We start from the raw sequence: 16,489 nt of genomic DNA on the forward strand, positions 1-16,489 counted from the left end.
TCTAAACATGCTTTTTCCTTTGCTTTGCAGTGACCCAGGGTGGGGATGCTGTTGCATCTGACACATGTCCTGATCCTGGAATTCCTGAAAATGGGAAAAGGGTAGGCTCTGACTTCAGGTAGGCACATTTAGTTTTCTATACAACCAAAAGAAAGGTATTTCCTGTTACATGTATACAGATCATGTAACTACAGATATGTATAATTTCCCTAATTTAAAATTTATTGATTCTTTGTCAAAATAGCTCCAGTCCATTACATATCTTGAATTGCTTTTGCGTGTTTCTTTTTTAAAATCAATGCATTTTAAATAGGAATTTTAGAACATAATAATCTCATCTATATAGAAAAAGCAGAACTCTCTGGACAACATAGAAGAAGAAGCAGAGAGTATTATCTGTTTTCTGACTAAGTAAAAACTGTTAAAAAACTTGGGGAACATGACAAATTCAGTGTGTGATGAACTCTGTCTCCTTGGTTTTTTTTTTTAAAACTTTTATTATATATTAAAAAAACAACAAAAAAACAAAAAACAAAAACAAACAAACAAACAAAAAAAACCAAAAAAAAACAAAAACCAAACCAAAACAAACCAACAAAAAAAAACAAAACAAACAAAAAAACACACACAAAAAAAAAAAAAAAAAAAAGACAATGTCAAATGGACCCCTATGGAGAAAGAAGGAAGTTTGCTCCTACCCTATTGAGGAAAAAAGGTAGAGACTTCAAGGTGCAGCAGAGAAGAGGGTCAAAGGAAGGAAATGGGAGCCACCAGCTCATGCAGAGATTTATGAATTGCTCATCAGGGAGTGGACAGTCAGACCTAAGAGTAAATGGAAAGGAACAATTCATAGGAATTAGAAGGAATTGTGCAAAGTTCTCTGAAACTCCATAAAGCAAATTATTCCAACCTGTTTCCTGAATCATGGCTCTTACGAGCTAGGTTGTAACAGACAGGAAAAATAAGTTAAAAATCTATTCTATTTCTGACTGACATACTCTTTTTGGATTTTTCTCTATCCTCACAGGAGTCTGAGAAATCATAAAGAACTCCAACAGTAAGAGATTCAGTTATATGCAAAGTCATGGTTTCTTTAGCGACAGAGCAGAAGTTTAATGTGTTTTAAAAAATAATGAAGTGAAATAAGCTTTCAATGCATAGACTAGAGATACGAGCTGTCCAGAAGATGTTTACTATTGTCCTTTTCTATGTATTCTGATTCAACTTGTCAGGTACAGATGCTACAAATGAAATTATGTGATACAAAAGTATAGTATGTATTTCCTGCCCAAAGGGCAGATATTTTAGGAAAGCAAATGGAGTTTTTGTATTAATACTTCATGTATTGAAAAAAGAAACATCAGTCAGTAGAAGACTAGATAAAAATGGGATGCTAAAATATAACTTTCTCAATACGTATTAAAATGCCTGTGTGTATACATCCAAGGAATTCCTCTATTCTTCCACTGTTATTTTGGAGAGTATTTGACTTTACTATTAGTGCAGGAATGCCTCAATTTCCCTCCTCTGCTTAAATCTCTCCTCATGAAACCGAAAACGATGCAGAACATACCTCCTCTGAATTCCTCCAAATCAAATACTTAGTTGAAAGAATTAAGAGCAGCATCTAAAATCACTTTGTTGTCAGCTGAGAGAGAAAAGGATCTATGGAAAGAGTTAAGCCAAAATGTTTAGTGGAAGAATGAATGAATTCAAACTTGAAGGGCATTTCTTCACACCATTATCTCAAGATTCCAGATTAAATTCAGCAGATTGGGGTGATGAGGGAGCCTGAGCACTTGACATATAAGAGTCTTGACATATAAGTTCTGGGTTTGCTTAGCCTTAGAGAATCTGAAGGACTTTGTTGCTGTCTACAGTGATGCCTTAAGCCCCTAATGGTTTTTTGTTTTTCTAATTTTCGTAAGCCTTATAAGTTTTATAAGTAGTAAAAGTAGATTTTAAAAGCAGCATCCCCCACTCCCTTTCCCTGTAGTACAAATAGTTTACACATTCCTTAACCCTCTTACCCCATTCTATGCACCCCATATCACTCCTACCCCCGAATCCAGTAGAAATGTTTAGTCTTTTGTTAAGGCAAGGCCCAGACTGTTTGGAAAATGCTTGTATCTTGGCCTAAGCCACAGAACATGGTCAAGAATTAGGTGACTATGTACCCTTTGTGCTCTAAAGATGGTGAAGATGATGAAGTAAAAACCCCCAGACTCATTTCTCAGGGGGTGGACCCGGGGCGGTCCAGAGTAAAGGCCACAGGGTGGACACATCTGGGATTGGATGGATGGTATTATAAAATGTAACATCTCAGGCACAGCGGCACGCCTCTTGTAACATCTTTTGCCTTGGCACAATAAACCCTTTCCTTATCTCACCCCTAATTAACTGCTCTGGAGATTTTTTTAGCACCAGCCAAGCAGGCATCAACAGCTACTAAACAGGAGGGTGTAGAGAAAAGAAAGCCAGACTCTTCTGAAAGGTGAACAGTGACAGGACTAGAGGCAATGGTGGGACATGGTAAATTACTACTACATTCAGGATTAAAAGGATCATCAAACATTGAAGTTTACAAAAGAATTTGTAGAGTCTCCATCCAGCGAAGCATTCAGAACTCAGCTGAACAGGGCTCTGAACCCTCTGTTTTAACTGGGCTTGATTGGAATGGGGCATTGGACTAGATGACATTGTCTTCCAATCTAATTTATTCTGTGAATCTATAAATGTTGTGCAGTTTCTATATGTTCATGATACACTGTTGGCCAAAGAGATCTCATGTAGTTATGGTCCAAGTCAGGGGCATATAAACAGCTGTTAAGAAACAACAGCAGTCTCTGCTTGAAAACCTTAAAGCTTGAAGAGTGTTAGAGGGAGAATTTAATCTCTTCCCCTCTAGACTGTAGTCTGTAATTCGAAAGAGAAAGGGAACTAGAATAATTTTAGGGAAACAGGTTCAAAGATCCAAAGCATGTAAACCTCTATGTGAGAGAGCTCAACAACAAATTTCCCAGCAATGCATAAATACACCAAGAGGGAAAGCCCAAAAGAACCTTAAAGCTCAAAGTATATTATAGGATATCCAAGGGAATCTAATGTCAAAGAACCTTACAAAACATAGATGAGTATATTTTGAACACAGTCTCTTAGGAATGAGTGTGGGTTAAAAGTATTTTAAATGTCTGGAGCTTACTTATGAGCAATGCTCACTCAATCAACAGTGCAAGGCTATTTCCCTCCATCCTTTACCCTATCCGACCTCTGATAATATTTTCATTTCACCGTGTATCTTACTGTTCATGAAGATAAATGGATGTATAAGGTGTTCAAGAAATATCATATAAGATAAGATAAATAAAACATATTATATACTTTGATCACATTAATTATGTTCATGTTTTGGGCCTCCAAATTCTGAATATTATTTGAGAGAAACAATATAGTTTTGTTTTCCTCCTAAATCTTATTTATTATTCTGAAGACTGATTATGCAACAGCAACTGTTTTTCATGTACTTTAAAATTTGATAATATCTATTTAAAATTTATCTTAGTTATCTTGGTGTTATCTATTGAAATCTGGTTGGACATTTAAATAAAGAATTTGGCTGGAATTTAGTTTTTGTTTCTCTGAAATGACAAATCAAGTTCTTCCATAGGAGAAGGGACATAATATTTACTCTTTCTTTCATTTCTCCAATGTAATGAAAATACTCTGGAGAGTAAAGAAAGGCAATGTTTTTTTTTCTTTTCTAAGAGGCAAGTATAAACACCAGAAGGAGCTATTGTTCTTGTCAGCAGAATGACAACTGTGAATATTAATCTGAACTAAAACATGTGAAAATGCACATTATTCAAAATCTTTTCCTGTCTACTGAAAGATATGTTATGAGTGGGACTGATGGAAAGGCAGAGGGTTTATTTTCAAGACAGCCTGAGACCCAACTGATTCTGTGATGACAAGTTCTTTGAAAAGGGTTTCATCATTTTCAGCATAATAATGGCATTCATTCTAATATCATAAAGCAAACAAAAAGGTATTGAAATCTTAACCTTTTCATTCTGTCCTCCTGCCACGCTTTTACTGTGTTCACTTCAGGAAGTAGGAAGGAGATTTTTCAGTGATTTTAAAACAACACAGTGGATATTTGGATTCATTTTGAGGGACAAATGGCAAGTCTGACTTTGCTAGATTAATGAGAACATAATCAATACAATTTTGGGGTCAATATCACATTTTGTTTTTACATGAGACCTCAAAACAGTTTGTTTAAACAGATTGCCTAAATGAAATCTAAAATATATATAAACAATACTGTTTCATCTGTCCTTAAATATTGTATGGTATGTGTTCTGAGGTGAGAATGGAATAATTTTCCACATTTTTACCAACACTTGTAACACAAATAGCTTTTAAATTTTCAAAACAGTTTTTGAAAATTAAATTAACTTTTTTATCTTAGTATTGTTTTATGTTAGTATTTTATTTTGTAAAATGGCTTCTTTCAGTCAAATTCTAGCTGTTTTTATAAACCTTCAAATATTACTTTGATAGAGTTCAAATTTAAAATTGAAAAAGAAAAAGGAGGAAACAAATCTCTTCCGCATGTTGAAAAGTTTACATAGAGAAATATCAAAACAAAGCACAATATTTCCAGTGCCCACAGATTTGCACAATGACTAGGGAGGTAGAGATGTAAAAAAAAATAACCAAAACCAAACTAAACCAACTCAATTAAAAACATTAATTTTTAACAAGTGGATATTAAATGAAGCAATAATTTTATTTGAAATCATAGATCAAACAAAATAAAAGACAGCTTTAAAAACATGTCCACTTTTTAAATGAGAAAATGTCAATCATAATCAATGAAGAGACTCAGCAATCTGGATGGTGTTTAGGAGTTATATGGTAGTTTGTGTGTTCCAGGTGCATCCCATCTCCTACAATGGTTACTTAGATATGTAAGGAGCTTTTGAGTACTTATGTTATTATCTTGTTCTTTACTGTGATGGTTTTTGCTATGTTTCTTGTTTGTTTTTATTATGTTTTATTCAGTATATTTCTTTTGTGTTCCTTAGTTTGTGTTCGAACATTTCAGAAGATTATGCCCACCATATAGAATATATGACATTGACATTAATTGTCCTTAGACCCTTAGATCCAAGCTATTTCTAGAACTTTGGGGGGAAAAAAAATCAACCCAAAACCTGAAATACATACTGTGTAGGATAACATTGAAACAAATTGGATCATCATAGGTGTATAGATTAGATTAGTGTGTAATGTTTTGTGTATACATTAAATAGAATTTTAAAAGTATGTCTGTAATGATCAAAACCCAGTCAAAATATGAAAACCTTCACTTACTGCATCAAACTTAAAAATATTTTTATTCCTCTTGTTCATTTTGGGGTTTTATTTAGGTTTTTTTCCCTTCTCTATTTCTTGGGGAGAATAATTGGGTATTTTAAATTATAAATTGCTGTTGCAGACATCCAGTAATTGTGCATTTTGTTTCACTCTAATTTTTTGTGTATGCAGAGTTTTTTAATTGTCCTTCGAAGCCTTGATAGTAGCAAACTTCAGGGAAATGTTGAAGTTTTCATGTTGGCTCATGCATCATTACACTTTTGGGAAAGTCTTTATCCAATATGATTTTTAAGTACTTCAGTTCTCAATTTGCATTTATTACAACTGGGTAACTGCTTGTTTTCTGTTTCCTTAGCAAAAAAAATTCAGAGCTCATCATTTTAGAAAATATAAGACAATGCATTTAGAAGATATGTGTTTATGGCATTAAAATGTCAGAGTAATTAATATTATTATTTTCTTTACAAAAAAGAGAAAGTAATTGTTTATTAATTTGATGTATTTATTTGGAATCATGCTTGGTCTATTTTTCTGATCATTCTAAGAATGTTCTGAAGGATATAAGTTATGACAAATATAAAACAAATGCAATTTTATAAAATTATATTAGTCTTCAAGGATTTAATGCATTTTTCATTAATTACAGAAGGAAAGGGCCAATATTTTCCCTGCCCTTCTGAGTTTTCATGTTTAGCAGCTCAAGAACAAACTTCTAAGTAGTTTTTGAAGCTGTCCTAGATTCAGAACATCATACTCAAATTTTAAAATTAACAAAACCAACAAAAAATCCTAATAGTTTCACGACAGAACTAAAAGAACATAATATTGATAAACAATAGAGTTAGTGTTTGTGACATCCTCTGAGAAACTAAGAAAATTCTTGTCCTTGAAGGGTAGGAACGAGATGGATGATAGTGAATGAGATTATTTGCAGTTCTCCACAGTACAGTTATAACCACTGAGCTTTTTGATTGCCATCTAGAAATCCCCTGGTGTTTAGGACTCTAAACTGAGAAATCTGCTTTATCGAGGTCACTTAGTTTGCAACATGGGATTATCAAATACAGATTTTAAAAGTACATGAAAACCAACAACAGAACCAGTTGTTTGTGATGGGGAACATAGAGTGGCACAAATAATAAATGGAAGCAGACATGTAAATACTGTTTAGGAAATCTCTCTTTGCTATAGACAGTAACTGTATACATTTTTTTTAATTCTTCATAAAGATTGGTCAGCATAAATCATTCCAAAGGGACAGATTTCAATGTTACAAGTGTAACAGTCAATTTTCAGTCCTAAAACAAAGTTATCATTTTTAACAGGAAAATTCAACAAGGTCAAGAATATTTAATAAATTATTATCATTGACTGAAATTAGTATTTCCTGGTTGCATGTTAACAAATTACTTTATCTAACTGCTTATTCTCTCACTTCAGAAAATAGAGAGGTTGGAATTACTCATGAAGTAATTCTGTTACCTGAAAGAATTGTCATTATATATTTTCTTAAAAAATATATATCCTTATGCATTCATTGAACTCATACTTTAAATGATCAAACTTAACATCACAATTGTTTCATATTCCTGGCCTTACTTCCTTAAAAGGTGAGCAAACCAAATAATAGACTCATTCCCTAGAGTATAAGTTGGTTTTTATGAATATAATGTTGATATAGCAGAATTTTGCACCTTAATTTCTTTGTTTGGATCTTGAAATATTGTCATTTGGTGACATTCACATTTATTTGAGGATGTTGATATTTAAAATATATTTTAATTCCTTCCTTCTTCCTCCCATTTGTTTCCTAGGGTGGGTGCAAGTGTACAGTTTTCCTGTGAGGATAATTATGTGCTGCAAGGTTCTAAGAGCATCACTTGTCAGAGAGTGACAGATACACTGGCTGCCTGGAGTGACCACAGGCCAATTTGCAGAGGTAAGTGTTATTCTTTGGAATTTTTCCTGAAGTTTGGATGGGTAATTATAATTTCTGATTAAATATGCAATAAAACAATACTCAAAACAAAACAAATAAAAGGGAATTATATCTTATGTGTATATATGCTTACATATATACAAAAACCTTTATGTAGCTTTAAGCCTACAATCAAAGTTGTAGAAAAGAGTATCAGTTTAGGGAGGTAATTTCCTTTAAATAGTTTTAATTTCACTTAATCTTTTTTTTTGTCATGTTAGACTTATTTTAACTAGAACTAGTTAGGTTTATATTGACATTTTCTAATAAATTCCTAAATAGGAACTCCTCAAAATCACATTTTGTTCCTGTCAGTCCCAGATATTTACTTAGTCCTCATTTTTCAGTAAATTCCTTTCTCATTCATCTGTTTTGCTCAGCTTTACAAATGAGCTAACCTTTTAACTTCTAAATGTTTTCCCATTGTGGTCTAGACCAATGAATGAGACCTACTTTTAAGGAAGGGCAGGAGAGGTAGCTTTTTGTTTGTTTGCATGTTTTTCCATTACTGCCTGTAATAAAAACACTGAAAAATACATAAATGCTGCCAAAGTACACCAGCACCAAGGTATATAGGAAAAAATAAAGAATGCACCTTTGTACAGAACTTTTCTTTTTATCTCAGTAGAAAAATTGATTCGGGTTACACATTTGGATTGTACATGTCAGTGACAGCCCTGACCCTTGAAATGTGGTTGCCTGACCTTCTCCCAGAGCCAGACAACCTAGCTAGGACAAACTTTGAAAAACAAGGAAAAACACCACCATCATTTGGTGAGGGGAAAAAAAAAAAGAAAAGAAAAAGAAATCATACAAACTGTTTGAGATACTTTTATTGTCATTTTGAGGTAGATCAAAGAGATACTTCTGGTACTCACAAAATCTTACACTGAATGCCAGTTACCAGGGCAGCAAATGTTATTTGTTTGAGACACTGTGGAGGGAAGGATTTGTGACATCTGGACTTAAACTTTTGCTTGCTCAAGAATGAGCTAAAGCATAATCTCACTTATGTAAAACTCATATACTTAAAAATGTTTTCATTGCCTACTAGTTTCATAATACCACTTTGAGTTTTTTCTCATGTTACCAGAGTGGATTTTTTTCAATTATATAATCACATATGTGATATATTTGTAAATGATGCTTTATTCATTAAAGACTGTAAACAGTTGTAGTGGATTGGCCCTACCCAACAGCTAAACACTCATCCATCCCCAGGGATGGGGAAAAGATCTGGCAGAGCAAGAGCTGAAAACTTGTGGGTGGACATCAAGACAGTTCAATAAATGTATCACAACTGTGCATGCAATCAGAGAAAAACAAGAATTTTATTCACTACTTCCAACTAGTTGGCAGATATTTAACCATTTCCTGGAAAGTCAGGCACAATTCCCTGGGTTTTTATGTAGAATTTGTTGTCATATGGTATAGGATGTCACTCTTTTTGGTTGGTGTCCACTGTTCCAGCAGTGTTCCTCCGAACTTCTTCTGCTCTCCCAGCCTCCTTGCTGAAGGCTTTGATACTGTGCAAGCACTGCTCAGCGTAGCCAAAACACTGCTGTGTTATCAACACAATTCTAGTTACAAATCTAAACCACAGCACCATACCAGTTACTGTGAAAAAAGGTAACTCCGTTTCAGCCAGACCTAATAAAAAATTCTATAAAGGCAGCTCTTGGGTAAATTATTACAAGCTGTACATTACTTATATTACATAGGCACATCCATGTAAGGACTAGACAATCTAAAAAACAGTTAAAAAGAACTAAACAAAAGTCATACCCCTTAATCTTTCCAGAGCAGCAAAGTAGTTGTTATTGTTGTCTCTTGAACTCAGTGTCTCCATAGCTCAGTCAATTTAAATGAAAAATCTAAGTAGACCCTCTCAGTACTTGGTTTCATAGTACTGCAAAATAATGTGTCCATGCAGCTCCACAGTTCACTCCTGTTCAGTGTGTTTTTTTGAATCTCTTGAATTTATTCTTGTTTGCTAATACACTGCAGAAATGAGCTGAAGTAATCCACGAGTTATAAAAGTAATGCTCTGGAGAAAGGGACTCTTTGCTGCTGAATTATCTGTGTATTATTACTAGTGTTTGCTATATCTTTCAATTAATTATCTGCAAATATCTCTATTATGCTTTACTCCCTTCAGTAAACTTCTAAAAAAATAGGATAAATTGGTTCTATACTTCTAATAAAACCACAGTTGGAAAACAAGTTACTTTTGTCAAACATATTTCCAAAATTGGAGCTAAAATTTCACAACAGTCTGAGAGCTAAGTCAGCCACTCTCTGTAAGTGATTTGTTTGTTTCTGAACACAGACTAGCATTGCTTCAGCTGAACAGTGTATAATTCTTGGTCAGTATTATGACATTTCACATGGTACATGTTTGTGGACGGTGGGAAGTGAAAGACACAAGTTTTATTTTCAGTCCGTATTGTTTCCAGTTCCTTTACTGACCTTCAATATGTCAGTGTTCATGGAACTCTTTATTTAGTAATAAAATAAACATTACAAATAACGTTTTATCGTATTTTCTGAATGATCATCAGTTTGAATTGGAAAAGCTGATAAACTCTAAGCAACTACTGTGGGCTTAATGGCTTTAAGTGTACAAGACTTAGTGGAGAAGCTGATGTTTGTATTTACCCCAGAATGGTGACTAACAAAGTTCAGAATTTATGAAGCTGATGAATAGTCACAGGAACCATCTTATTGTTGGCAAGTTCATGACTTTATTTGAAAGGGCACAGCGGGGGTTCTGCCCTGGGGTCTGCCCAAGGTGACAGTGCAGGTCAGGGTCCACCCCACCGCCCCACCTGGCTCACAGTCAGGGAGTGGTGGGAAGCTCCAGAAACTGTCACAGAAACTGAATGATGTTAATGTAAATGTTCCCAGACTCATTGAATTCAATACAAAAACCTTACAGCGATCCATTCTTGTTTTCTGTAAGCAATATACAAGGCTATCTAATATTTTTTTGCTATGTTTTACAGTAACTCCATTTCCTAAACAGACCTCAGGGCTTCAATTGTCGCTCTTGCTTGGCTTCCCCCTACCCCCTCATGTTTTTTTCCTTACCCCTGAAGTTTAAATAGGAGAAAGATGAAAGAGTAACAGCTTGACTGAAAAATATCTCTTAAAGGGAGATGCTTCAGCCTTCTTCTTTGCTAGAGGAGGGATAAGGTGTTTTCAAAGGCTAATTGCTACAAAGTTGCACCTCTGGATTAGTTCCTGCTCTAGCAGACCTTGTGCAGGGGGAATTGAAAATAAATCAATAAATATTAATTGTCTGCCAGTTATAGTTCTAGAGGTATGGTGCTTCTACGAGTTACTAGAGTGTAGAAAATGTCCTCTATTTCAGATCCTGTGAATCTGCTCTTGTTATTCTAGAAATTAAAAGAATATCTTTTTCTTGATATACCAGCAATATGCCAACCTTTCTGTATTGGTAGTAGGCAGCATACAGTGGCATGCTTAAATGTGATTAGTTCTTTAGTGACACTTAGGGACATGGTTTAGTGGTGGACTTGACAGTGGAAGGGTAACACTCAAACTTGATAATCCTAGAGGCCTTTTCCAACCCAAATGATTCTATGATACTGTGGGGGTTTTTTGGTTTTTTTTTTTTGTTTGGTTTTTTTTTTTGTTTTGTTTTTTGTTTTTTGTTTTTTGTTTTTTTTTAACTTTTTAAGTACAAGCAGCTTGTTAATAACTGTTAGTGCTGTTTTGGTAGAATTACCTACATGGATGAGGGGATTTTTTTGTCTTCTACTAAGATTGTTGCATGAGATTTCCATGTGATATGTCTGAAACTTAAGTAAAATCCATGGAAGACTACTAAGACATTTTTTATCATAAAGATAGAATCCTAGAATGGCTAGGGTTGGAAGGGACCTTAAAGATCACCTAGTTCCAACCCCTCTGCATACAAAGACATTTTCATAGAAAACTGAGTCCTAGTTGAATCAGTCTAGACATGGAGTTCTCATAGTCTAATCTCTAACATAGTAACAAAGGAACAAGTGCCAGTAGCAGATTGTGATGAAAGGATAGATAATCTGACAGTCATTTTCCTCTACTATCCTTTTTTCCTATTTTGTACCAGTCATACTTCTATCAGTGGAGAAGAGCAGGGCTCCTCACAGCAGTTTGTGAGGTAAAAAAATGTTCATATTTCATTCCTCAGAATGGAGACAGCTACAAAGAAAGATGAAGACTAAAATTTTACAAAGTACCAGAAATATGTTGTGCATTTTAGTCCTATATTCAGAAAAAGAATGAACAAGTTTTGAAGAATCTAGTGATTCCCTCTTCCTGTACTGAAACTTAAGTAATTAAAGAGTCTAAATTACATCAGAAGTTAATGAAAATGATGCAGATAAATGGTGAGATTCAGAGATTTGTATCTAAGTACTTAGAAATGGTATGATCTATACTTTCAGTTTTAGCATGTTGCCACAGTGCTGTAGTACCAAAAACTTGACAGTGATATTTTAAGATATTTTGAGTTCATTTATGCCACTCCAAATAATATTTCTAAATATTTTTAAAACACTTTTAGATGCTGAAATATTTTGAGAAATTTGAATATTTTACAAAATCTATTCCTAATAATTTTTGGAAAATAACTTACTTTCTAAAGTAATGTATTTTTAAAATGTTGACTATCCAGATTTGCTGAATGTGACAGAGGGATTACAATGGTTTCACAAATGAATCTGTACTTCACGAAAGTCAAGACTACTTGCTGCCTAGACCCATTTTATGTTCTTTTCTTTCTAATTATATTTCTTATGGTGTAAAGAGCTAAGACACCACAGAAGTTCAGGTTTAGGTTATCAGTTTAGAATATACTGATACATAAATATGATGATACTTTTCTCCCAGTCATGGAGAAATTACGAAGTAGAGCACATACCTTCTTATGTTCATATGTAAAAGGCTCCCTCCATCTACTTGGAAAGGGTAAATCTTTCTCTAAGCAGAATATTAATATGATAATTCTGAGAATTTATTTTGCATAAAGTAAGAACAGAGTAATGTAAATGTTGTGCTGATTAATTGAAAAGTGCTAGTTTCCTTCCTCTGTAGGCCATTTTTCAGGATTTTTTTTCTGGCTCAAACATCTTCAATTGCAGATTGTTATAAATATATCAACATAATAATACTTTTGTGTCAAGTTGTTAATAACATTGTGTCAATTTTGTGATATTTATTTAAAACAGAACAGATTGGTTGTTCACCAATCAAAAGCAGTCTGATTTACTGTTTATCATTTTAGCTAGAACATGCGGTTCCAATTTACGTGGACCAAGTGGCATTATCACATCACCAAATTATCCAGTTCAATATGAAGACAATGCACACTGCGTGTGGGTCATTACAACAACTGATCCAGAAAAGGTATGCTTTTTCTCTTTGTCTCAATTCAAACAGTAGAATTTAGATGTGCCTTAAAAATATTCAATATATATTTTCACGAATCCATGAACACATACAAATGTATATGTCCATTTAAACACAAAAATGACCAGAGTCGAGATGTTAAAAAAATACATTAGATACTAGGAAAAAAAAATAATATGTATGAAAATTTCCACCCAGAGTAGTAGGTCTGATTTAAAGTTTCCAAGTTTTAAATATATTTTTAAATGAAATACATGAAATCATGGTCAAAATCCCACATTGCTAAATGAGGTAATAGTGAGTTTTTCAAGTTGTATCTTGATGCTGTTGAATCTTGACATAAAAACCAGACATACATCTAATTATTTTGATAGACCTTGTAAGGTGTTTTATTACCTACAGAATTTCTTTTTTCAATCCACTCTTTCTCAGTAATGATTCTAAATACATAACTATGAATAATTATGTGTAAGATAGTGGTCATAATTAAGTATTTTTCCACTGGAGTGTACTGAGATGCATTTTCACTTGTGCTTTTGTAAAATCAGTAAATGGCAGAGACCCCTTATGTCTAGGGGGGGAGGAAAAAGTTAAAAAGATTTTTCACTTATATTTCACTTTTCTGTCGTGAAGCACGAATTAATGAGTTACAGTAAGTCGAAGGATGTACAATCTATATGTACTTTCATAATTACAAAACGTGTTTCCTGTGCAGGTTTTTGGAAGATTGTATTCTTGACTTCTTTAATGTAGTTGGGGAAAAGGTTTAACTTTATCTCAGCATAAATAAATGAAAATGTTTAGCTGCAGAAAAGATCAATTTGCTGCATGCTTTCATAGCATATTGTTGAGATGTAAATACTGTTTCTTTGCAAAATCTACTGAGTTCACTTTTTCTCTAAAGAAGATTCAGTGCCTCAATAGAGTTATCTATTCAGGAAAAACAGTCAAAAGTAGAAAACCATCACACTGTGGAAGATTTTACTACAGTGGGACTTCTCTGAAAAAAAGGTTTTTTTAGATTTCAAACTGAACTGTTATATTTTATTTAGCATAACCATTAGAAGAGAATATTTGTGATATTTTGACTTGAAAATCACTACATTTTATAGAAATTATTAAATCATTTTGCATTTTTAAATATGGAAAAGCATCTAAAATATGGAAATGTCTGAAATTTTCATCTAAAATTTATATTCTGTATATGTGGTCTTGTTGATTTTTTCAAAATGCAATATATATTTATAAGAGAAAATTTATATGTGCATCAAAAGAAAATAAGCAAAATTACTACTAATAAAAGAAAGTCTTGGAAACTCAATGCTTTCTTTATTTAGTTAATTTTAATTTAAATTTTTTTTAATTTTAATTTTAATTTTTTCCCCTTGACTTTAAGAATTTTAATTAAGGAATGTTTTTCATATTTATAATAAAATTAAGATGGCAATCTCCCTATTGATTGCAAGAAAGTTTAACCATAATAATAGAAAAATTGGTATGGACTGTGCGGTATTAATAAAGTTATTATTAATGTATTATTACATTGTACAATTTTATGGAGGCTTTTTACTTGTGAAAAACATTACACCCCCATCTACTACAATAATATGCAAGTTTTGTTCATTCTTTACAACATATCTTTCTCAGTTGATTTAGGATTTTAGTAGTGCAGAACTTAATGAGATTGGTGTGGATTAATTTATTTTTCTGTTCACTGGACTCGAAAAGGCACTCACTCTAAAGTAGCATTCTTGGGCAGGTCATCAGTCACAAGAATATACAGAAGGAATTCCATACCTAGACAGATCAATTAAGTTATGTTATGTTATGTTATGTTCAAAATAAAGAGGTATGAGTACAACACTTGGAACTTTCACCCAGAAATAAAGTCCACACTATTACATTTAGCTGGGTGGAAGGTAAAGAGACACACTAACAGACACTGATCATCACAGTGTAAGAAAAGGAGGCTGAACTTTCAAGTCTTTCAGTTTCGGACAGGATGGTCAATAGTGAATGAGTTGTCTTTTTATTATTTTGGATTTATCGACAAGTGCAATATGGGAAGATCATTTTCTTGATTTTGTGTGTTGAAATTTGCTTTAGGACCGTGATGACTGTGAAGTGTTAAAATCAAACATATTTAAGGCTTAGATTGCTTTCACATAAAGCCTGCATCATCTTTATCAATATGTTTTAATATAATATTGGGACTAACTGTATCTGGAGTTAACACTACCTTTTTGGATAATAAAAGATAGGAAAGAAAATCCTTTTACTTTACAGATTATCTGACTGAAAAGGAACTTCTTTCCTACTTCTTTCTAAAGGAAAATATCTTGCTAGCATTTTGAAATTTATGAACTTTAAAAAAATCAGTTACAAAGATAATTTTCAATTTTGCGAAACAAAGAACCAATTTTAAAATATGCTGAAAGTTTTGCAGATTTTCATCCCTGACTTTTCTTGGAGTTATGAATGACAGAACTCTTGAAAATTGAACTGTGTATTGAAGGCTTGATTTTAAGATTAGACTGGGGAGTTGCTATAATCTGTTAAATGTGGGGTAATTCAGATTTTTGGTCTCGGTCTGCAAAAGCAGAGAGGGTAAAAGGTTCCAATACACCCAGAGCGAGATTAAGACACGAATGAGTCAGATGTTGGTAACCAAAACTATAATTCACGTTTATTCTCTATTAAAAGGAGAGAAAGGAGGAAAAGAGGAAAGTAGGAAAAAGAAAAGGGTAGTTACAAAAAGCAAGTGATAGTCACCACTGTGGATCCCATGGCGTCTTGTTGATCCTTTCTTCTTCTGTCCTTTGGTGGGGAGAGCTTGTCAAGTGAGCTTTTTATATGTAGGCTAAGCAGCATGCTTTCTGATAGCATTTCAGCAGTCTTGCCCAAGCCTGGGGACCATGACAACAGCACGTCCACCACATAGGCATTGGTGTTCACGGGACAATCGTGCAATGCACCTGAAGCCTATAGGTTGTGATGTTTGCCTGCTTTACCTTATTAGGAAAAAAAAGGAGGTGCACAGAATTTGTAAGCTGTGGTTAACTAGCATCCTGTCATTGCAATTGTCTTCTGACCTCAAATTTTTGTAATAGTGAAGCCACTTATTTTTTACACTTTAAGCAATGGTGAAACATATTGCTTTCCTAACAGTTCAGGCAATGTCAAAACAAATTGCTTTTCACCAATTCTCTCCAGGAGTCTTCTCTTTTGACTGTCAGATCTGAAAATATTTATCTGAATGCTTAGGGTCACATTTGATTTTCTTTTCCAAGTAGACAAATAGTTCATGACATGTTGTTTACTATGTATTTTAAATTAAATTACTTTTGACTTACTCTAACAGTGAATTTGTGACTTTTCATCAGGTTAGTTTGCACACAGTATTTTACAAAGTAAGGCAATGATTTCTGGTATAACATTCAGTGTAGTTTGAGGAGGATAGTCTAGTTAAAGAGGTTTCCTTGCACAAAAAATAAAACAAGGAATACAAGCAAGCAATCAAGTAAACAAAATAAACCACATAACGACCTTGAATATTTTAAAGAATAAATCTTAAAAAAAAATGGACACATAGCATTTTCCAAATTTTGCATTCTGGTGCTGGGGTGGGGAGATTTTTAATGCCACCTGAAAATAAAAAAAAAATTTCAACTTCCTATCGGGACAGTAGCATAGTTCCAGGTCTTAACCAAC

General features: G+C 33.5%; 1 protein-coding gene across 2 annotated transcripts in view; it reads left to right on the forward strand.

Annotated features, from left to right (window-relative positions):
• The window catches only part of CSMD1 (CUB and Sushi multiple domains 1), a 1,077,872-nt gene that overhangs the window by 727,238 nt on the left and 334,145 nt on the right, over positions 1-16,489 (forward strand). For both annotated transcript variants that reach the window (XM_064650377.1, XM_064650376.1), the window contains exons 8-10: positions 31-118; positions 7,197-7,321; positions 12,654-12,775. In XM_064650377.1, the coding sequence (XP_064506447.1) occupies positions 31-118; positions 7,197-7,321; positions 12,654-12,775 (335 nt within the window). The remainder of the gene's footprint in view (positions 1-30; positions 119-7,196; positions 7,322-12,653; positions 12,776-16,489) is intronic.

Source organism: Pseudopipra pipra, chromosome 3 (assembly GCF_036250125.1).
Source record: "Pseudopipra pipra isolate bDixPip1 chromosome 3, bDixPip1.hap1, whole genome shotgun sequence".
Classification (NCBI taxonomy): Eukaryota; Metazoa; Chordata; class Aves; order Passeriformes; family Pipridae; genus Pseudopipra; species Pseudopipra pipra.